General features: G+C 42.6%; 1 protein-coding gene across 2 annotated transcripts in view; it reads left to right on the forward strand.

Annotated features, from left to right (window-relative positions):
• Window positions 1-25,028, forward strand: part of dlec1 (DLEC1 cilia and flagella associated protein) — a 102,758-nt gene that overhangs the window by 71,965 nt on the left and 5,765 nt on the right. For both annotated transcript variants that reach the window (XM_090189206.1, XM_090189207.1), the window contains exons 31-36: window positions 5,905-6,027; window positions 6,109-6,203; window positions 14,161-14,248; window positions 14,564-14,773; window positions 22,527-22,688; window positions 22,844-22,997. In XM_090189206.1, coding sequence (XP_090045332.1) covers window positions 5,905-6,027; window positions 6,109-6,203; window positions 14,161-14,248; window positions 14,564-14,773; window positions 22,527-22,688; window positions 22,844-22,997 — 832 coding nt within the window. The remainder of the gene's footprint in view (window positions 1-5,904; window positions 6,028-6,108; window positions 6,204-14,160; window positions 14,249-14,563; window positions 14,774-22,526; window positions 22,689-22,843; window positions 22,998-25,028) is intronic.

Below are 25,028 nucleotides of genomic sequence, written 5' to 3' on the forward strand. Positions count from 1 at the left end.
CAACCGTCCTTTTCCTGTAGTCCACGATCAGCTCCTTTGTCTTGCTCGCATTGCGGGAGAGGTTGTTGTCCTTGCACCACACGGCCAGGTCTCTGACCTCTTCCCTATAGGCTGTCTCATCGTTGTCGGTGATCAGGCCTACCACTGTTATGTTGTCAGCACGCTTAATGATGGTGTTGGAGTCGTGCTTGGCCACGCAGTCGTGGGAGAACAAAGAGTACAGGAGGGGACTAAGTACTCACCCCTGGGGGGTCCCGGTGTTGAGGATCATCGTAAAAGATGTGTTGTTGCCTACCCTTACCACCTGGGGAGGCGGCCCGTCAGGAAGTACAGGAAGTATAGGATCCAGTTTCAAAAGGAGGTGTTTAGTCCCAGGGTCCTTAGCTTAGTGATGAGCTTTGAGGGCACTATGGTGTTGAACGCTGAGCTGTAGTCAATGAACAGCATTCTCACATAGGTGTTCCTTTTGTCCAGGTGTGAAAGGGCAGTGTGGAGTGCGATTGAGATTGCGTCATCTGTGGATCTTTTGGGGCGGTATGCGAATTGGAGTGGGTCTAGGGTTTTCGGGATGATGGTGTTGATGTGAGCCATGACCAGCCTTTCAAAGCACTTCATGGCTACCGAGGTGAGTGTTACGAGGCGGTAGTCATTTAGGCAGGTTACCTTCACTTTCTTGGGCACAGGGATTATTTTGGTGGTCTGCTTGAAACATGTAGGTATTACAGACTCGGTCAGGGAGAGGTTGAAAATATCAGTGAAGACACTTGCCAGTTTGTCAGCGCATGCTCTGAGTACACTTCCTGGTAATCCATCTGGCCCCACGACCTAGTGAATGTTGACCTGTTTAAAAGTCTTGCTCAGCTTGGCAATGGAGAGCGTGATCACACAGTCGAGCCTTTAGCTCGATGCGGATGTTGCCTGTAATCCATGGCTTCTTGTTGGGATAATGTAGCGTAGCATCCGCGTCATCTGACCATTTCCGTAGGTACTCTACCTCAGATGAGCAATACCTCGAGACTTTGTTAATATTACACATCGCGCTCCACCTGTTATTGAAAAATAGACACACACCCCCAAGCCTCGTCTTACCAGACATAGCTGTTCCTGCAGATGCACGGAAAACACAGCCAACTGTGTATTATCTGTGTCGTGGTTCAGCCTCATCTCGGTGAAACATAAGATATTACAGATTTTAATGTCCCGTTGATAGGATAGTCTCAACCGGAGATCATCTAGTTTATTTTCCAGTGATTGCACGTTAGCCAATAGAACGGATGGTAGAGGCGGGTTTTGCCGACTAATTCTCACACCCCGATCTCTGCCCCTTGTATTTCCATTTTTTCTTCACTTGGGCCTGGTCTCGGAGAACTAGTATATCCTTCAAATAATTAATTTAAAAATCTTTGTTCAGTTAGAGGTTGCTTTTTCTGATATCCAGACGCTCTTTTCGGTCATAAGAGACAGTAGCAGCAACATTATGTACAAAAAACCCCACAAAATAGCACAGTTGATTAGGAGCCCGTAAACCAGTGCTATTATCATCAAATCCAGTCAGTGATGAGAGAATAGTCAGATTAACTGATACCTGACATGGTGGCATAGCAGGAAATTGGAGTACCGTGAACCAAGAGGTTGTGAGTTCAAATCCCAGGTGAGGACATGTTGAATAATAATGACAGAATAATTTAACATTCACAATGTAATTGTGTGTCAATATGTCAGTTAAAAGCACTGTGTGTGCACTGTGAATGCAACGTTCACATGAAACGTATCTAGAACATGAATATCTTATGTTCTGTGCACATGGATACCATGTTCTGTGTATGCTTGGTGAAACTCTGAAGAAGACGTCAGCTTGACTTAGAAATGTCAGTCATCAGTTTACATCCTGTACAATAGATTAAAGTGAGCATAAAGAAATCTCTGTCTACTTTTGTTGTTGAGTGCTCCAACTCCTCCTTTCTACCTCGAATGTGTCCTTTTGGAAGTTTTTCTTGGTAATCCATTCTCATGTTTGGTGGAAAGTTGATTGAATACTCTCCTAACCCACAGAAAACTGGACACATTCATGTTTTTGCAATGTTCTCATTTAATATGTCTATAACATTAATATATTATGTTCTGAGAACATGGTAACCATGCTCGGTAAGTTCTTTTTGATATGAAGGGAATGGTCTCTTGGAAACAATCCTTGCACATAACGGAAACATTCTTATGAAAACGCTAGTTAATGACCTAATGAGACTCTTAAGGGAATGTTTGTTGTTAGCTAGGTACAGCAGACTGCCCATACATACTGCCTCACTACCCATATCCGTACAGTCCGCCCGGAGGATTCAACTCGGGTCAGGGTCGGTGGGTCCGATGTGGTAGGATCCCCTTGTGGGACTGACCTCCGATCGGGCTCAGCCTCCCCGGGCGCATTTCCTCCGTCGTTGGTGCGCCTCGACAGGCTCTGGGTCGGCTTGGAAGGGCTGGGGGCAAAGTTGGCTACCGGTTTCGGCCGTGAGCTTACAGCGCCCCTGCTCCGTACTCGCCTCTTCCCGGGGCCAAGGACTTAGTATCCGCTGTGTCATGTCTCCCTACGGGGGGGGGGGGGGGGCATGAATGTCAACCAGGTCGGACCACGTTGCGTCGCCAGGGCGGGGATCGGCTCACGTAAACTGGCGCCAGGGGTCAGCGGCGATGTTGGCAACCCACCCGACCCATCTTGAAACACGGACCAAGGAGTCTAACCTCTCTGGGATTAGTGTCCCACGCTAGCGTCCCACCTCGACAACAGCCAGTGAAATTGCAGGGCGCCAAATTCAAACAACAGAAATATCATATTTAAAATTCCTCAAACAAACAAGTATTATACACCATTTTAAAGATACACGTCTTGTTAATCCAGCCGCTGTGTCAGATTTCAAAAGGCTTTACAGTGAAAGCACACCATGCGATTATGTTAGGACAGCGCCTAGCCACAAAAAACCATACAGACCATTTCCAGCCAAGGAGGGGACTCACAAAAGTCAGAAATAGCGATTAAATTAATCACTATCCTTTGATGATCTTCAACTGGTGGCACTCCCAGGACTCCATGTTACACAATAAATGTTAGTTTTGTTCAATAAAGTCCCTCTTTATGTCCAAATACCTTGTTTGCGTGTTTAGTTCAGTAATCCAAAGGCACAAAGCGCGATCACAACATCGACGAAAAGTTTTAAAAAAGTTCCATTAAAGATCGTAGAAACATGTCAAACGATGTTTTAATCCATCTTTAGGATCTTTTTATCATGAATATTCAATAATATTTCAACCGGACAATACCGTTTTCATTAGAAAGGAAAGAGAACGAAAAGCGTGCTCACAGCCACGAGCGATAAACAACTCAAGGCTTTCAGCTGAGCCACTTGCTTTGAGTAGTCTTATTCTCACCTCTTTCACAATAGAAGCCTGAAACAACTTCTAAAGACTGTTGACATCTACTGGAAGCCTTAGGAAGTGCAATCTGACCCCACAAACACTGGATACTGGATAGGCATTCACTTAAAAAACTACAAACTTAAGAATTCCCACTTCCTGTTTGGATTTTTCTCAGGTTTTCGCCTGCCATATGAGTTCTGTTATACTCACAGACATTATTGTAACAGTTTTGGAAACTTTAGAGTGTTTCCTATCCAATGCATATCCTAGCTTCTGGGCCTGAGTAACAGGCAGTTTACTCTGGGCACGCTTTTCATCCAAACTTCCCAATGCTGCCCCCTATCCCAATGAAGCTAACGCATGCTCTAGTCAGAGGGTTTTCTCCGAATACACCCCGTCTCGCAATGAAAGTGAGGGCCGGGGCGCGCACCACCGGCCCGTCTCGCTCGCTCTGTCAGGGAGGTGGAGTGTGTGCAATAGGACCCAAAAGATGGCGCCCTGGAATGGGTTCGCCCCAAGAGAGTGGCCCAAGCCCTGGAAAGCGATGCGGTTCTGGTGGCGTCCGGTGAGCTCTCGCTGGCCCTTGTAAATCTGGGGGAGAGGGTGTAAATCTCGCTCCAGGCCGTACTCATATCTGCAGAGGTCTCCAAGGTGAACAGCCTCTGGCATGTTAGAACAATGTATGTAGGTATGTAAGGGAAGTCGGCAAGTCAGATCCCCTCTAAGGGCTGGGTCGGTCAGGCTGGGGTGTGAAGTGGGGCTCTCGCCACGGCTGGGGGAGCAGTTGCTTCGTTGCCCTCCTCTCGCCACCGTTTGAAGTTCATTGTGCGGCCCATCTTGTGGTCTCTCGTGCGTGGTCTCGCAAGGGGGTTCATCGAGGTGGTGTCTGGCGGTGGGCCGAAAGCAAACCATTGGGGCTTGGATCCGATGGTTGGCGGCGGCAACTCTGGACGCGTGTTGGGCCCTTCTCGCGGATCTCCTCAGCTACGGCGGCCCCGTTCGTCAGCCCTGTTCGTGCCTAGTAGCTTAGAACTGATCTAGACCAGGGGATTCCAACTGTTTAATTAAAACAAAGCATCGCAAAGGCCCAAGGTGGGTGTTGACGCGAAGTGATTTCTGCCCAGTGCTCTTCAAGTCAAAGTGAAGAAATTCAATAATTCAATGAAGCGCTAGTAAAGGGCGGAGTGAGTATGACTCGATTAAGGTAGCCAAGTGCCTCGACATCTAATTAGTGATGCGCATGAATGGATGAACGAGATTCACACTGTCCATACTTACTATCTAGTGAAACTACAGCCAAGGGAACGGGCTTGGCGGAATCAGTGGGGAAAGAATGGACAGTTTTTGCATTGCGTAAACAACAACAGTAATCGTCTGATTGCGGGGATGCAGGGCTGTGTTCAAAACCACTACAAGTGTGCTTGTTCTATTTCCTCACCGGCACAGCTTGGAGAGCTCTAAAAATAGCCTTCTAGTGTCTTCTTCGAGTCAGAAAATAGCATTGAAATGACTTAGGAACTGCACACTTTGTAGAAGTGTGGCCACTTGGAGACACCAGTTAGTCCCCGCATTGAAACCCACAGTTTAGAGAGGTGAGGCCACTTGAAGACACCAGTTGTTCCTCTCACTCAAACCCACACTTTGGAGAGGTGAGGCCACTTGGAGACAAATGTTAGTCCTCTCACTCAAACCCATACTTTGGAGAGGTGAGGCCACTTGGAGACACCAGTTAGTCCTCTCACTCAAACCCATACTTTGGAGAGGTGAGGCCACTTGAAGACACCAGTTGTTCCTCTCACTCAAACCCACACTTTGGAGAGGTGAGGCCACTTGGAGACACCAGTTAGTCCTCTCACTCTGCACCTACCCCACATCTTCCAGGAATATTCTTACCCTTTTACTGAATGTATTTTCAGTATATTTTCAAATTTTGTAATCAAAATGTACATAAAATCAACAGTGTAATGTTTGGTTTCAGTCTTGTGTCAGGTGAACTGTTGTGTCCTCACATTTGGTCTAATAATTTTCTCATGAACTCCAAACTGTTCCCTTTTAATTGCTACCATGCGTATGCATATGCATTTAATTTTTCTTCTGAAACAAAAAATTACAACGTTGCCCTAGCCATAAAGGGTTAAGGAGTGGCTCTCCCATAAGCACCAAACAGGTAGCAGCAGCTGGTTCTGGTTCTGGTCTGTTTAGACACCAATGTGATAGCAGCTGGGTCTGGTCTGCTTAGTTCATTGACGCTATATGTCTCTCTTCCATCTCTGGATAGTACATACAGCAGACTACCCATACAGCATCACTCTACAACAGATAGTACACACAGCAGACTACCCATACTGCATCACTCTACAGCAGACTACCCATACTGCATCACCCCACAACAGATAGTATGTCCATCTTTAAGAGACCATCACGTTAATTGTGCTGTATACAGCAGACTGGAAAGCAGGTATGTTGACCAGTCTTATAACCTTGTTGTTATTCCAGAATGTCCCAGCAGGGGGAAGCAGCACCATCCACGTCTCCTTCACTCCCCTGACCCTGTCAGAACTGACCTCTAATGCTGCCTGTGTATCCTTCGCTTTGGGCTTCATGAGCCTTGACTCCATGGTAATATGGTTCCTTCCAAATTTGATGTGCCATGATTCTGTCACCATGTTATGTTTGGTACTCACATGTGTGTCTTTCCAGGTGTCGTCCTGTATCCCAGGTAAGGTTCAAAGGGCTCAGGGTCAGGATCTGGAACCTCTCAGATTGGACCTCCAGGCCTCTGTCAGACCTGCCGTGTAAGAAACCACTATTGACCATTATGCTTAATTGGGTGGTTTCCAAGACTAAAACGTACAGTGCCTTGCAAAAGTATTCATCCCCCTTGTCGTTTTTTTACTATTTTGTTGCATTACAACCTGTAATTTAAGTAGATTTTGGGGGGATTTCATGTAATGGACATACACAAAAAAAGTCCAAATTGGTGAAGTGAAATGAAAAAAATTACTTGTTCTAAAAAATTCAAAATAATTATAAACAGAAAATTGGTGCGTGCATATGTATTCATCCCCTTTGCTATGAAGCCCCTAAATAAGATCTGGTGCAACCAAATACCTTCAGAAGTCACATAATTTGTTAAATAAAGTCCACCTGTGTGCAATCTAAGTGTCACATGATCTCAGTATATATACACCTGTTCTGAAAGGCCCCAGAGTCTGCAACACCACTAAGCAAAGGGCACCACCAAGCAAGCGGCACCATGAAGACCAAGGATCTCTCCAAACAGGTCAGGGACAAAGTTATGGAGAAGTACAGACCAGGGTTGGGTCATAAATAAATACCCTAAACTTTGAAAATCCCACGGTGCACCATTAAATCCGTTATTACAAAATGGAAAGAATATGCCACGACAACAAACCTGCCAAGAGAGAGCCAAACTCATGGACCAGGCAAGGAGGGCATTAATCAGAGAGGCAACAAAGAGACCAAATATAACCCTGAAGGAGCTGCAAAGCTCCACGGCAGAGATTGCTGGGCTTTACGGAAGAGTTGCCAGAAAAAGCCAATGCTTCAAGAAAAAAATAAGAAAACATGTTCGCTGTTCACCCAAAGGCATGTGGGAGACTCCCCATACACATACAATAACGTACTCTGGTCAGATGAGACTAAAATTTAGGTTTTTGGCTATCAAGGAAAACGCTATGTCTGGAGCAAACCCTGTTTTTCATCGGCAGGGAGTGAGAAACTGGTTGGAATTGAAGGAATGATGGATGGAAATAAATACAGGGAAATTCTTGAGGAAACCTGTTTCAGTCTTTGAGACTGGGACGGAGGTTCACCTTCCAGCAGGACAATGACCCTAAGCATACTGCTAAAGCAACACTCAAGTGGTTTAAGGGGAAACATTTAAATGTCTTGGAATGGCCTAGTCAAAGCCCAGACCTCAATCCAATTGAGAATCTGTGGTATGACTTAAATATTGCTGTACACCAGCAGAGCCCATCCAACTTGAAGGAGCTGGAGCAGTTTTGCCATGAAATGTGCCAAGCTTATAGAGACATACCACAAGAGACTTGCAGCTGTAATTGCTGCAAAAGGTGGCTCTACAAAGTATTGACTTTGGGGGGTGAATAGTTATGCACACTTAAGTGTACAGTTTCTTTTGTCTTATTTCTTGCTTGTTTCACAATAAAAAATATTTAGCATCTTCAAAGTGTTATGTAAATCAAATGATACAAACCCCTCAAAAATCAATTTTAATTCCAGATTGTAAGGCAACAAAATAGGTAAAATGCCAAGGGGGGTGAATACTTTCGCAAGCCACTGTTCTTTCAATGGAGATTCTCCATTGAGCTTCCTTTAAGTCCAGGACTTGGCTTAATCGGCGTCCGCGAAAACTATCCCAATGTGTGGCAGAACAGATAGGTTCTGTAAACCTACTGAAAACCTATCTGTTCTGTAAACCTACTGTTCTGTAAACCAACTGAATGTGTAGCATTATATCCCAATGTGTAGCAGAACAGATCTGTAAACCTAGCTGTTCTGTAAACCTAGCTGTTCTGTAAATCAACTGTTCTGTAAACCTAGCTGTTCTGTCAACCTAGCTGTTCTATAAACCTAGCTGTTCTGTAAATCAACTGAATGTATGAAATTGTAGAGCAGGTGGTCATCTCTTCAGCCTGTCAGTGACTTCCTGTCTGTGTTCATCTCTTTAGCCTGTCAGTGACTTCCTGTCTGTGTTCATCTCTTTAGCCTGTCAGTGACTTCCTGTCTGTGTTCATCTCTTCAGCCTGTCAGTTACTTCCTGTCTGTGTTCATCTCTTCAGCCTGTCACTGACTTCCTGTCTGTGTTCATCTCTTTAGCCGGTCAAATCAAATCACATTTTATTAGTCACATGCGCCGACTACAACAGGTGTAGACCTCAGAGTGAAATGCTTACTTACAAACCCTTAACCAACAATGCAGTTAAAAAGAATATGGATAAGAATAAAAAAAAGTAACAAGTCATTAAAGAGCAGCAGTATAATAACAATAGCGAGACCATATACAGGGGGGTACCGGTAAAGAGTCAATATGTGGGGGCACTGGTTAGTTGAGGTAATATGTACATGAAGGTAGAGTTATTAAAGTGACTATGCATAGATGACAACAGAGAGTAGCAGCTGTGTAAAAGATTGTCTGAGTAGCCATTTGATTAGGTGTTCAGGAGTCTTATGGCTTAGGGTTAGAAGCTGTTTAGAAGCCTCTTGGACCTAGACTTTGCGCTCCGGTACCGCTTGCCGTGCAGTAGCTGAGAGAAAAGTCTATGACTTGGGTGGCTGGAGTCTTTGACAATTTTTAGGGCCTTCCTCTGACACCGCCTGGTATAGAGGTCCTGGATGGCAGGAAGCTTGGCCCCAGTGATGTACTGGGCCATTCACACTACCCTCTGTAGTGCCTTGCGGTTAGAGGCCGAGCAGTTGCCAGCTGTAGAACCCTTTGAGGACCCATGCCAAATCTTTTCAGTCTCCTGAGGGGGAATAAGTTTTGTCGTGCCTTCTTCACGACTGTCTTGGTGTGCTTGGACCAGGTTAGTTTGTTGGTGATGCTTTCAACCTGCTCCACTGCAGCCCCGTCGATGAGAATGGGGGCGTGCTCGGTCTTCTTTTTCCTGTGGTCCACAATCATCTCCTTAGTCTTGATCACGTTGAGGGAGAGGATGATGTCCTGGCACCACACGGCCAGGTCTCTGACCACCTCCCAAAAGGCTGTCTCATCATTGTCGGTGATCAGGCCTACCACTATTGTGTCATCTGCAAACTTATTGATGGTGTTGGAGTCGTGTCTGGCCATGCAGTCATGAGTGAACAGGGAGTACAGGAGCGGACTGAGCACGCACCCCTGAGGGGCCCCCATGTTGAGGATCAGCGTAGCGAATCAGCGTTGCTACATACCCTTACCACCTAGGGGCGGCCCGTCAGGAAGTCCAGGATCCAGTTCCAGAGGGTGGTGTTTAGTCCCAGGGTCCTTAGCTTATTGATGAGCTTTGAGGGCACTTCCGCGCCGACAGAGATTGCAGCCTCGCTTCGCGTTCCTAGGAAACTATGCAGTATTTCGTTTTTTTATGTGTTATTTCTTACATTGTTACCCCAGGAAATATTAGGTTTTATTACATATAGCCGGGAGGAACTATTGGATATATGAGCAACGTCAACTCACCAACATTACGACCAGGAATACGACTTTCCCGAAGCGGATCCCCTGTTTGGTCCACCACCCAGGACAATGGATCGGATCCCAGCCGCCGACCCAAAACAACGGCGCCGCAGAAGGGGCAGACGGAGCGGTCTTCTGGTCAGGCTCCGTAGACGGGCACATCGCGCACCGCTCCCGAGTTTACTACTCACCAATGTCCAGTCTCTTGACAACAAGGTTGATGAAATTCGAGCAAGGGTTGCCTTCCAGAGAGACATCAGAGATTGTAACATTCTTTGTTTCACGGAAACATGGCTCACTCTGGATACATCATCAGAGTCAGTACAGCCACCTGGTTTCTTCACGCACCGCGCCGACAGAAACAAACATCTCTCTGGTAAGAAGAAGGGCAGGGGTGTATGCCTTATGATTAACGAGACGTGGTGTGATCATAACAACATACAGCAGTCATTTTGTTCACCTGACATAGAATTCCTTACAATCAAATGCCAACCGCATTATCTACCAAGAGAATTAACTTCGATCATAATCACAGTCGTGTATATCCCCCCCAAGCAGACACATCGACAGCCCTGAAATAACTTAATTTGACTCTATGTAAACTGGAAACCACATATCCTGAGGCTGCATTTATTGTAGCTGGGGATTTTAACAAGGCTAATCTGAAAACAAGGCTCCCTAAATTTCATCAGCATATCGAATGCGCGACCCGGGCTGGAAAAACCCTGGATCATTGTTATTCTAACTTCCGCGATGCATATAAAGCCCTCCCCTGCCCTCCTTTCGGAAAATCTGACCATGACTCCATTTTGTTGCTCCCAGCCTATAGAAAGAAACTAAAACAGGAAGCACCCGTGCTCAGGTCTGTTCAATGCTGGTCCGACCAATCGGATTCCACGCTTCAAGATTGCTTCAATCACGTGGACTGGGATATGTTCCGCATAGCGTTGGACAATAACATAGATGAATTCGCTGATTCGGTGATCGCGTTTATTAGCACGTGCATCGGTGTCTATTAAAACATTCCCCAACCAGAAACCGTGGATTGATAGCAGCATTCGCGCAAAACTGAACTCGCGAACCACTGCTTTTAATCAAGGCAAGGTGACCGGAAACATGACCAAATACAAACAGTTTAGCTATTCCCGCCGCAAGGCAATCAAACAAGCTAAGCGTCAATATAGAGACAAAGTAGAGTTGCAATTCAACGGCTCAGACACGAGAGGTATGTTGCAGGGTACAACAGTCAATCACGGACTACAAAAGGAAAACCAGCCCCGTCGCGGACCACAATGTCTAGCTCCCAGACAAACTAAACAACTTCTTTGCTCGGTTTGAGGACAATACAGTGCCACTGACACGGCCCGCTGCCAAAACCTGCGGGCTCTCCTTCACTGCAGCCAACGTGAGTAAAATATTTAAACGTGTTAACCCTCGCAAGGCTGTCGGCTCAGACGGTATCCCCAGCCGCATCTTCAGAGCATGCGCAGACCAGCTAGCTGGCTGATGTGTTTACGGACATATTCAATCAATCCTTATCCCAGTCTGCTGTTCCCACATGCTTCAAGAGGGCCGCCATTGTTCCTGTTCCCAAGAAAGCTAAGGTAACTGAGCTAAATGACTATCGTCCTGTTGCACTCACTTCCGTCATCATGAAGTGCTTTGAGAGACTAGTCAAGGACCATATCACCTCCACTCTACCTGACACCCTAGACCCACTCCAATTTGCTTACCGCCCCAAACAGGTCCACAGACGCTGCAATCACATTGCACACTGCCCTAACCCATCTGGACAAGAAGAATACCTATGTGAGAATGCTGTTCATCGACTACAGCTCAGCATTTAACACCATAGTACCCTCCAAACTCGTCATTAAACTTGAGACCCTGGGTCTCGATCCCGCCCTGTGCAACTGGGTACTGGACTTCCTGACGGGCCACCCCCAGCTGGTGAGGGTAGGTAACAACATCTTCACCCCGCTGATCCTCAACACTGGGGCCCCACAAGAGTGCGTTCTGAGCCCTCTCCTGTACTCCCTGTTCACCCATGACAGCGTGGCCATGCACGCCTCCAACTCAATCATCACGTTTGCGGACGACACAACAGTGGTTACCAACAACGATGAGACGGCCTACAGGGAGGAGGTGAGGGCCCTCGGAGTGTGGTGTCAGGAAAATAACCTCACAATCAACGTCAACAAAACAAAGGAGATGATCGTGGAAACAGCAGAGGGAGCACCCCCAAATCCACAGACTGGACAATAGTGGAGAAGTTGGAAAGTTCCTCTGCGTACACATCACGGACAAACTGAAATGGTCCACCCACACAGACAGCGTGGTGAAGAAGGCCCAACAGCGCCTCTTCAACCTCAGGAGGCTGAAGAAATTTGGCTTGTCACCAAAAACACTCACAAACTTTTACAGATGCACAATCGAGAGCATCCTGTTGGGCTGTATCACCGCCTGGTACGGCAACTGCTCCGCGTCTGCACAACGCATCACCGGGGGCAAACTACCTGCCCTCCAGGACACCTACACCACCCGATGTCACAGGAAGGCCAAAAATATAATCAAGACAACAACCCGATCCACTGCCTGTTCACCCCGCTATCATCCAGAAGGCGAGGTCAGTACAGGTGCATCAAAGCTGGGACCGAGAGACTGAAAAACAGCTTCTATCTCAAGGCCATCAGACTGTTAAACAGCCATCACTAACATTGAGTGGCTGCTGCCAACATACAGACTCAACTCCAGCCACTTTAATAACAAACAATTGGACGTAATAAAGGTATCACTAGTCACTTTAAACAATGCCACTTTATTTAATGTTTACATAGCCTACATTACTCATCTCATATGTATATACTCTACTCTATACCATCTACTGAATCTTGCCTATGCCGTTCGGCCATCGCATATATTTTCATGTACATATTCTTATTCATTCCTTTACACTTGTGTGTAAAAGGTAGTTGTTGTGAAATTGTTAGATTACTTGTTAGATGTTACTGCACGGTCGGAACTAGAAGCACAAGCATTTCACTACACTCACATTAACATCTGCTAACCATGTGTAGGTGACAAATAAAATGGTATTTTATTTCATTTGAATGCTAAGCTGTAGTCAATGAATAGCATTCTCACTTAGGTGTTCCTTTTGTCCAGGTGGGAAAGGGCAGTGTGGAGTGTGATTGAGATTGCATCATCTGTGGATCTGTTTGGGCAGTATGCAATTTGGAGTGGGTCTAGGGTTTCTGGGATAATGGTGTTGATGTGAGCCATGACCAGCCTTTCAAAGCACTTCATGGCTACAGACGTGAGTGCTGCGTGTTGGTATTACAGACTTGGACAGGGAGAGGTTGAAAATGTCAATGAAGACACTGTCAGGGACTTACTGTCTGTGTTCATCTCTTTAGTCTGTCAGTGACTTACTGTCTGTGTTCATCTCTTTAGCCTGTCAGCAACTTGCTCTGTGTTCCTCTGACTCCCTCATAGCCTGTCAGTGACTTGCTTTGTGTTCCTCTGACTCCCTCATAGCCTGTCAGTGACTTGCTGTGTGTTCCTCTGACTCCCTCATTGCCTGTCAGTGACTTGCTGTGTGTTCCTCTCCTTTTTCCCCCATAGCCTGTCAGTGACTTGCTGTGTGTTCCTCTGACTCCCTCATTGCCTGTCAGTGACTTGCTGTGTGTTCCTCTCCTGACTCCCTCAGAGCCTGTCAGTAACTTGCTGTGTGTTCCTCTGACTCCCTCATTGCCTGTCAGTGACTTGCTGTGTGTTCCTCTCCTGACTCCCTCATAGCCTGTCAGTGACTTGCTGTGTGTTCCTCTCCTGACTCCCTCATAGCCTGTTAGTAACTTGCTGTGTGTTCCTCTGACTCCCTCATAGCCTGTCAGTGACTTGCTGTGTGTTCCTCTGACTCCCTCATTGCCTGTCAGTGACTTGCTGTGTGTTCCTCTCCTGACTCCCTCATAGCCTGTCAGTGACTTGCTGTGTGTTCCTCTGACTCCCTCATTGCCTGTCAGTGACTTGCTGTGTGTTCCTCTCCTGACTCCCTCATAGCCTGTCAGTGACTTGCTGTGTGTTCCTCTGACTCCCTCATAGCCTGTCAGTGACTTGCTGTGTGTTCCTCTGACTCCCTCATAGCCTGTCAGTGACTTGCTGTGTGTTCCTCTCCTGACTCCCTCATAGCCTGTCAGTGACTTGCTGTGTGTTCCTCTGACTCCCTCATAGCCTGTCAGTGACTTTCTGTGTGTTCCTCTGACTCCCTCATAGCCTGTCAGTGACTTGCTGTGTGTTCCTCTCCTGACTCCCTCATAGCCTGTCAGTGACTTTCTGTGTGTTCCTCTGACTCCCTCATAGCCTGTCAGTGACTTGCTGTGTTGCTCTGACTCCCTCATAGCCTGTCAGTGACTTGCTGTGTTCCTCTCCTGACTCCCTCATAGCCTGTCAGTGACTTGCTGTGTTCCTCTCCTGACTCCCTCATAGCCTGTCAGTGACTTGCTGTGTTCCTCTCCTGACTCCCTCATAGCCTGTCAGTGACTTGCTGTGTTCCTCTTTAGCCTGTCAGTGCAGATGGAGGAGGAAGAGGAGTGTCTGGAGTTCTGTGCTGTGGCTAGTGATTTAATACAGGGCGAGCCACACAATGAGGTGGGTCTGAGACACCTGCCAAACCACCTACATATTTAAATATGTCCTCCAGGGGGTTTTGAACTTTTCCTGTTGGAAAGTGATATCCCAATAATAAAATACAGTAAAGGACACACACTAAAGGGCACGAAAAATGTTTTGAGTAAAATAGTGTTTTTTGTACTTTACTGTGTTTATACTTGACGTTGCTTTTCAACAGTAAAATATATATTTTTAACCACTGGACATTTTTCTGTCTGCCCTGTTGCATTTCTTCCATTTACAGGCACATATTTTGTAATTGGGTAACTTCTCTACCATGTTGTGTTTTCTCAGATGGTCCAGAGGAAGTGTTCCGTCACACGGACGTTCCAGTTGAAGAACAGTACAGAGATGCCTCTGAGTTTCAGGCTGAGCACCCAGCCTCCCTTTTCTGTACTGCAGCCTAGAGGGTGTGCCGAGACAGCCGGCTGCTCCTCCCCCAGCCACAGCCTCCCACCTGGGGAGAACAAGCTACTGCTGCTGCAGCCACGACACAACAAGCAGGTAGGTTAGTACATAGGTACCTAACAATACACCAGAACACATCAGTAGATACCTAACAATACACCAGAACACATCAGTAGGTACCTAACAATACACCAGAACACATCAGTAGATATATACCTAACAATACACCAGAACACATCAGTAGATACCTAACAATACACCAGAACACATCAGTAGATACCTAACAATACACCAGAACACATCAGTAGATAGATACCTAACAATACACCAGAACACATCAGTAGATAGATACCTAACAATACACCAGAACACATCAGTAGATACCTAACAATACACCAGAACACATCAGTAGTAGATACCTAACAATACACCAGAACACATCAGTAGTAGATACCTAACAATACACCAGAACACATCAGTAGATAGATACCTAACAATACACCAGAACACATCAGTAGATACCTAACAATACACCAGAACACATCAGTAGATAGATACCTAACAATACACCAGAACACATCAGTAGATAGATACCTAACAATACACCAGAACACATCAGTAGATAGATACCTAACAATACACCAGAACACATCAGTAGATACCTAACAATACACCAGAACACATCAGTAGATACCTAACAATACACCAGAACACATCAGTAGATAGATACCTAACAATACACCAGAACACATCAGTAGATACCTAACAATACACCAGAACACATCAGTAGATACCTAACAATACACCAGAACACATCAGTAGATACCTAACAATACACCAGAACACATCAGTAGATACCTAACAATACACCAGAACACATCAGTAGATAGATACCTAACAATACACCAGAACACATCAGTAGATAGATACCTAACAATACACCAGAACACATCAGTAGATACCTAACAATACACCAGAACACATCAGTAGATACCTAACAATACACCAGAACACATCAGTAGATACCTAACAATACACCAGAACACATCAGTAGATACCTAACAATACACCAGAACACATCAGTAGATACCTAACAATACACCAGAACACATCAGTAGATAGATACCTAACAATACACCAGAACACATCAGTAGATACCTAACAATACACCAGAACACATCAGTAGATAGATACCTAACAATACACCAGAACACATCAGTAGATACCTAACAATACACCAGAACACATCAGTAGATACCTAACAATACACCAGAACACATCAGTAGATACCTAACAATACACCAGAACACATCAGTAGATACCTAACAATACACCAGAACACATCAGTAGATAGATACCTAACAATACACCAGAACACATCAGTAGATAGATACCTAACAATACACCAGAACACATCAGTAGATACCTAACAATACACCAGAACACATCAGTAGATACCTAACAATACACCAGAGCACATCAGTAGTAGATACCTAACAATACACCAGAACACATCAGTAGATACCTAACAATACACCAGAACACATCAGTAGGTACCTAACAATACACCAGAACACATCAGTAGTAGATACCTAACAATACACCAGAACACATCAGTAGATAGATACCTAACAATACACCAGAACACATCAGTAGATACCTAACAATACACCAGAGCACATCAGTAGTAGGTACCTAACAATACACCAGAACACATCAGTAGATAGATACCTAACAATACACCAGAACACATCAGTAGATACCTAACAATACACCAGAACACATCAGTAGATACCTAACAATACACCAGAACACATCAGTAGGTACCTAACAATACACCAGAACACATCAGTAGATACCTAACAATACACCAGAACACATCAGTAGATACCTAACAATACACCAGAACACATCAGTAGATACCTAACAATACACCAGAACACATCAGTAGATACCTAACAATACACCAGAACACATCAGTAGATACCTAACAATACACCAGAACACATCAGTAGTAGATACCTAACAATACACCAGAACACATCAGTAGATAGATACCTAACAATACACCAGAACACATCAGTAGATAGATACCTAACAATACACCAGAACACATCAGTAGATACCTAACAATACACCAGAACACATCAGTAGATACCTAACAATACACCAGAACACATCAGTAGATAGATACCTAACAATACACCAGAACACATCAGTAGATACCTAACAATACACCAGAACACATCAGTAGATACCTAATAATACACCAGAACACATCAGTAGATACCTAACAATACACCAGAACACATCAGTAGATAGACACCTAACAATACACCAGAACACATCAGTAGATAGATACCTAACAATACACCAGAACACATCAGTAGATACCTAACAATACACCAGAACACATCAGTAGGTACCTAACAATACACCAGAACACATCAGTAGTAGATACCTAACAATACACCAGAACACATCAGTAGGTACCTAACAATACACCAGAACACATCAGTAGTAGATACCTAACAATACACCAGAACACATCAGTAGATACCTAACAATACACCAGAGCACATCAGTAGTAGATACCTAACAATACACCAGAACACATCAGTAGGTACCTAACAATACACCAGAACACATCAGTAGTAGATACCTAACAATACACCAGAACACATCAGTAGATAGATACCTAACAATACACCAGAACACATCAGTAGATACCTAACAATACACCAGAACACATCAGTAGATACCTAACAATACACCAGAACACATCAGTAGATAGATACCTAACAATACACCAGAACACATCAGTAGATACCTAACAATACACCAGAACACATCAGTAGATACCTAACAATACACCAGAACACATCAGTAGATACCTAACAATACACCAGAACACATCAGTAGTAGATACCTAACAATACACCAGAACACATCAGTAGTAGGTACCTAACAATACACCAGAACACATCAGCAGATACCTAACAATACACCAGAACACATCAGTAGGTACCTAACAATACACCAGAACACATCAGTAGTAGATACCTAACAATACACCAGAACACATCAGTAGATACCTAACAATACACCAGAACACATCAGTAGATATATACCTAACAATACACCAGAACACATCAGGAGATACCTAACAATATACCAGAACACATCAGTAGGTACCTAACAATACACCAGAACACATCAGTAGTAGATACCTAACAATACACCAGAACACATCAGTAGTAGATACCTAACAATACACCAGAACACATCAGTAGATACCTAACAATACACCAGAACACATCAGTAGATACCTAACAATACACCAGAACACATCAGTAGATACCTAACAATACACCAGAACACATCAGTAGATACCTAACAATACACCAGAACACATCAGTAGATACCTAACAATACACCAGAACACATCAGTAGATACCTAACAATACACCAGAACACATCAGTAGATACCTAACAATACACCAGAACACATCAGTAGTAGATACCTAACAATACACCAGAACACATCAGTAGTAGATACCTAACAATACACCAGAACACATCAGTAGATAGATACCTAACAATACACCAGAACACATCAGTAGTAGATACCTAACAATACACCAGAACACATCAGTAGATACCTAACAATACACCAGAACACATCAGTAGATACCTAACAATACACCAGAACACATCAGTAGATACCTAACAATACACCAGAACACATCAGTAGTAGATACCTAACAATACACCAGAACACATCAGTAGATAGATACCTAACAATACACCAGAACACATCAGTAGTAGATACCTAACAATACACCAGAACACATCAGTAGATACCTAACAATACACCAGAACACATCAGTAGATACCTAACAATACACCAGAACACATCAGTAGATACCTAACAATACACCAGAACACATCAGTAGATACCTAACAATACACCAGAACACATCAGTAGATACCTAACAATACACCAGAACACATCAGTAGTAGATACCTAACAATACACCAGAACACATCAGTAGATAGATACCTAACAATACACCAGAACACATCAGTAGATACCTAACAATACACCAGAACACATCAGTAGATACCTAACAATACACCAGAACACATCAGTAGATAGATACCTAACAATACACCAGAACACATCAGTAGATACCTAACAATACACCAGAACACATCAGTAGATACCTAACAATACACCAGAACACATCAGTAGATAGATACCTAACAATACACCAGAACACATCAGTAGATAGATACCTAACAATACACCAGAACACATCAGTAGATACCTAACAATACACCAGAACACATCAGTAGATAGATACCTAACAATACACCAGAACACATCAGTAGATACCTAACAATACACCAGAACACATCAGTAGATACCTAACAATACACCAGAACACATCAGTAGATACCTAACAATACACCAGAGCACATCAGTAGATACCTAACAATACACCAGAACACATCAGTAGATACCTAACAATACACCAGAACACATCAGTAGATACCTAACAATACACCAGAGCACATCAGTAGATACCTAACAATACACCAGAACACATCAGTAGATACCTAACAATACACCAGAACACATCAGTAGATACCTAACAATACACCAGAACACATCAGTAGTAGATACCTAACAATACACCAGAACACATCAGTAGGTACCTAACAATACACCAGAACACATCAGTAGATACCTAACAATACACCAGAACACATCAGTAGATACCTAACAATACACCAGAACACATCAGTAGATACCTAACAATACACCAGAACACATCAGTAGATACCTAACAATACACCAGAACACATCAGTAGTAGATACCTAACAATACACCAGAACACATCAGTAGATAGATACCTAACAATACACCAGAACACATCAGTAGATAGATACCTAACAATACACCAGAACACATCAGTAGATACCTAACAATACACCAGAACACATCAGTAGATAGATACCTAACAATACACCAGAACACATCAGTAGATACCTAACAATACACCAGAACACATCAGTAGATACCTAACAATACACCAGAACACATCAGTAGTAGATACCTAACAATACACCAGAACACATCAGTAGATAGATACCTAACAATACACCAGAACACATCAGTAGATAGATACCTAACAATACACCAGAACACATCAGTAGATACCTAACAATACACCAGAACACATCAGTAGATAGATACCTAACAATACACCAGAACACATCAGTAGATACCTAACAATACACCAGAACACATCAGTAGATACCTAACAATACACCAGAACACATCAGTAGATACCTAACAATACACCAGAACACATCAGTAGTAGATACCTAACAATACACCAGAACACATCAGTAGATACCTAACAATACACCAGAACACATCAGTAGATACCTAACAATACACCAGAACACATCAGTAGGTACCTAACAATACACCAGAACACATCAGTAGTAGAGACCTAACAATACACCAGAACACATCAGTAGATACCTAACAATACACCAGAACACATCAGTAGATACCTAACAATACACCAGAACACATCAGTAGTAGATACCTAACAATACACCAGAACACATCAGTAGTAGGTACCTAACAATAGGTGTTGTGCAGAATAACAGTTCCATTTCTGTCATATCAAGGTGCAGTGCAGTATAAACTGGATCAGTGTAAACTATATCAGTATAAACTATATCAATATAAACTGGATTAGTGTAAACTATATCAGTATAAACTATATCAATATAAACTGGATTAGTGTAAACTATATCAGTATACACGGCAGGGTAGCCTAGTGGTTAGAGCGTTGGACTAGTAACCGGAAGGTTGCAAGTTCAAACCCCCGAGCTGACAAGGTACAAATCTGTCATTCTACCCCTGAACAGGCAGTTAACCCACTGTTCCTAGGCCGTCATTGAAAATAACAATTTGTTCTTAACTGACTTGCCTAGTTAAATAAAGGTAAAAAAATATATTAAAAAAAATCAATATAAACTATATCAGTATAAACTATATCAGTATAAACTGGATCAGTGTAAACTATAACAGTATAAACTGGATCAGTGTAAACTATAACAGTATAAACTGGATCAGTGTAAACTATAACAGTATAAACTGGATCAGTGTAAACTATAACAGTATAAACTGGATCAGTGTAAACTATATCAGTATAAACTATATCAGTATAAACTGGATCAGTGTAAACGATATCAATATAAACTGGATCAGTGTAAACTATATCAGTATAAACTATATCAGTATAAACTGGATCAGTGTAAACGATATCAATATAAACTGGATCAGTGTAAACTATATCAATATAAACTATATCAATATAAACTATATCAGTATAAACTATATCAATATAAACTATATCAGTGTAAACTATATCAGTGTAAACTATATCAGTATAAACTATATCTGTATAAACTATATCAGTATAAACTATATATGTATAAACTATATCAATATAAACTATATCAGTATAAACTATATATGTATAAACTATATCAATATAAACTATATCAGTATAAACTATATCAGTATAAACTATATATGTATAAACTATATCGATATAAACTATATCAGTGTAAACTATAACAGTATAAACTGGATCAGTGTAAACTATAACAGTATAAACTATATCAGTATAAACTATATCTGTATAAACTATATCAGTATAAACTATATATGTATAAACTATATCAATATAAACTATATCAGTATAAACTATATCAATATAAACTATATCAGTGTAAACTATAACAGTATAAACTGGATCAGTGTAAACTATAACAGTATAAACTGGATCAGTGTAAACTATATCAGTATAAACTATATCAATATAAACTATATCAGTGTAAACTATAACAGTATAAACTGGATCAGTGTAAACTATATCAGTATAAACTATATCAATATAAACTATATCAGTATAAACTATATCAATATAAACTATATCTGTATAAACTATATCAGTATAAACTATATATGTATAAACTATATCTGTATAAACTATATCAGTATAAACTATATCAATATAAACTATATCTGTATAAACTATATCAATATAAACTATATCTGTATAAACTATATCAGTATAAACTGGATCAGTGTAAACTATATCAGTATAAACTATATCAATATAAACTATATCTGTATAAACTATATCAGTATAAACTATATCTGTATAAACTATATCAGTATAAACTATATATGTATAAACTATATCAATATAAACTATATCAGTATAAACTATATCAGTATAAACTATATCAATATAAACTATATCAATATAAACTATATCAGTATAAACTATATATGTATAAACTATATCAGTATAAACTATATCAGTATAAACTATATCAGTATAAACTATATATGTATAAACTATATCAATATAAACTATATCAGTATAAACTATATCAGTGTAAACTATGTCAGTGTAAACTGTATCAGCGTAAACTATATCAGTGTAAACTATGTCAGTGTAAACTGTATAAGCGTAAACTTTATCAGTGTAAACTGTATCAGCGTAAACTGTATCAGCGTAAACTATATCAGTGTAAACTATATCAGTGTAAACTACATCAGTATAAACTATATCAGTGTAAACTATATAAATATAAACTATATTAGTATAAACTATATCATTGTAAACTGTATCATTGTAGACTATATCAGTGTAAACTGTATCAGCATAAACTCAGTGGACATATTGCATGTACATATAGGGATTCTACAATGGGACTTCCAATATCCTTTCCTCCTGTGGTTGGCAGGTGAAGGTGGCGTTCCACAGCTCTCTATCCATGCTGGCCTATCTGAGGCAGTCTGCAGAGGAAGTCCCGCCCAACGTGTCTCTGGTTACCAATGAGAGTGGAGAGAGGAAGCTGAGGTTCCGGCAGACCCTGTCAGTGCATTACAACAACAACAGTCTGCAGGTAACAGATCATTCATAGTGATAGTAAGATATATTTACAGTCATTCTGATTTAACAGTGGTCATCCATACATGCTTTGGTTCAGAGTACATGGTGTGCTAACTGTCTGTACTCCTGCCCTGTTCTGTCCTGTCTTTAAACCTCTCCTGTCCGCAGACCGTGCCACTCTGTGCCCACCTGTCCCTGCCCACTGTAAGTCTGTCCTGTGACAGTCTGGACTTTGGTACCTGCTACGTGGGTCAAACCCTGGTCAAGGAGGTCCATCTTTCCAACCGAGGAGGCTCCTCTAGCTACTGGAGAGTAATCATAGGTAACCATGGTCCTGTAGTTACTAGAGCACTCATAGGTAACCATGGTTCTGTAGTTACTAGAGCTCTCATAGGTAACCATGGTCCTGTAGTTACTAGAGCTCTCATAGGTAACCATGGTCCTGTAGTTACTGGAGCACTCATAGGTAACCATGGTTCTGTAGTTACTAGAGCACTCATAGGTAACCATGGTCCTGTAGTTACTAGAGCTCTCATAGGTAACCATGGTCCTCTAGCTACTGGAGAGCTCTCATAGGTAATCATGGTTCTGTAGTTACTAGAACTCTCATAGCTAACCATGGTTCTCTAACTACTGCAGAGCTCTCATAGGTAATCATGGTTCTGTAGTTACTAGAGCTCTCATAGGTAACCATAGTCCTGTAGTTACTAGAGCACTCGTAGGTAATCATGGTTCTGTAGTTACTAGAGCACTCGTAGGTAACCATGGTCATGTAGTTACTAGAGTTCTCATAGGTAACCATAGACCTGTAGTTACTAGAGCACTTTTAGATAACCATGGTCCTGTAGTTACTAGAGCACTTTTAGGTAATCATGGTCCTTTAGTTATTAGAGCACTCGTAGGTAACCATGGCACTGTAGTTACTAGAGCACTCGTAGGTAACCATGGTCATGTAGTTACTAGAGTTCTCATAGGTAACCATGGCACTGTAGATAGTAGAACACTCATAGGTAACCATGGTCCTCTAACTGCTGGAGAGCTCTCATAGGTAACCATGGTTCTGTAGTTACTAGAGCTCTCATAGGTAACCATGGTCCTGTAGTTACTAGAGCTCTCATAGCTATCCATGGCCATGTAGTTACTAGAGCTCTCATAGCTATCCATGGCCATGTAGTTAGTAGAGCACTCATAGGTAACCATAGACATGTAGTTACTAGAGCACTCATAGGTAACCATGGTCCTGTAGTTACTAGAGCACTTTTAGGTAACCATGGTCCTTTAGTTATTAGAGCTCTCATAGGTAGTTCTCATGTAGCTCTCATGTAGTTACTACAGCACTCATAGATAACCATGGAGAGCCTTACGGTTGTGGTCTGAGCAGTTGCCATACCAGGCGGTGATCCAGCCCAACAGGATGCTCTCGATTGTACATCAGTAAAAGTTTGTGAGTGTTTTTGGTGACAAGCCGAATTTCTTCAGCCTCCTGAGGTTGAAGAGGCGCTGTTGTGCCTTCTTCACCACGCTGTCTGTGTTGGTGGACCATTTCAGTTTGTCCGTGATGTGTACGCAGAGGAACTTAAAACTTTCCACCTTCACTACTGTCCCGTTGATGTAGTTACTAGAGCACTCATAGGAAACTATGGATCTGTAAATACTAGAGCTCTCATAGGTAACCATTGTACTGTAGCTACTGGAGAGCTCTCATAGGTAACCATGGTTCTGTAGTTACTAGAGCTCTCATAGGTAACCATGGTTCTGTAGTTACTAGAGCACTCATAGGTAACCATTGTACTGTATTTACTGGAGAGCTCTCATAGGTAACCATAGTTCTGTAGTTACTAGAGCACTCATCGGTATCCATGGTTCTGTAGTTACTAGAGCTCTCATAGGTAACCATAGTTTTGTAGTTACTGGAGAGCTCTCATAGCAAACCATGGTTCTGTAGTTACTGGAGAGCTCTCATAAGGAACCATGGTTCTGTAGTTACTAGAGCTCTCATAGGTAACCATTGTACTGTAGTTACTGGAGAGCTCTCATAGGTAACCATAGTTCTGTAGTTACTAGAGCACTCATAGGTAACCATGGTTCTGTAGGTACTAGAGCACTCATAGGTAACCATTGTACTGTAGCTACTGGAGAGCTCTCATAGGTAACCATGGTTCTGTAGTTACTAGAGCACTCATCGGTATCCATGGTTCTGTAGTTACTAGAGCTCTCATAGGTAACCATGGTTCTGTAGTTAACCAGAGATGGCATTGTCACATTAATTTGAATGATTGGACCAAGGCGTTGTCGTGGAGTAGATTAGATCGTTGTCGTAGACTCCGGACCGTAGATCACTGACTGGGGACCG

The sequence above is a fragment of the Oncorhynchus mykiss genome, chromosome 11 (assembly GCF_057628025.1).
Source record: "Oncorhynchus mykiss isolate SJ-2025 chromosome 11, ASM5762802v1, whole genome shotgun sequence".
Lineage (NCBI taxonomy): Eukaryota > Metazoa > Chordata > Actinopteri > Salmoniformes > Salmonidae > Oncorhynchus > Oncorhynchus mykiss.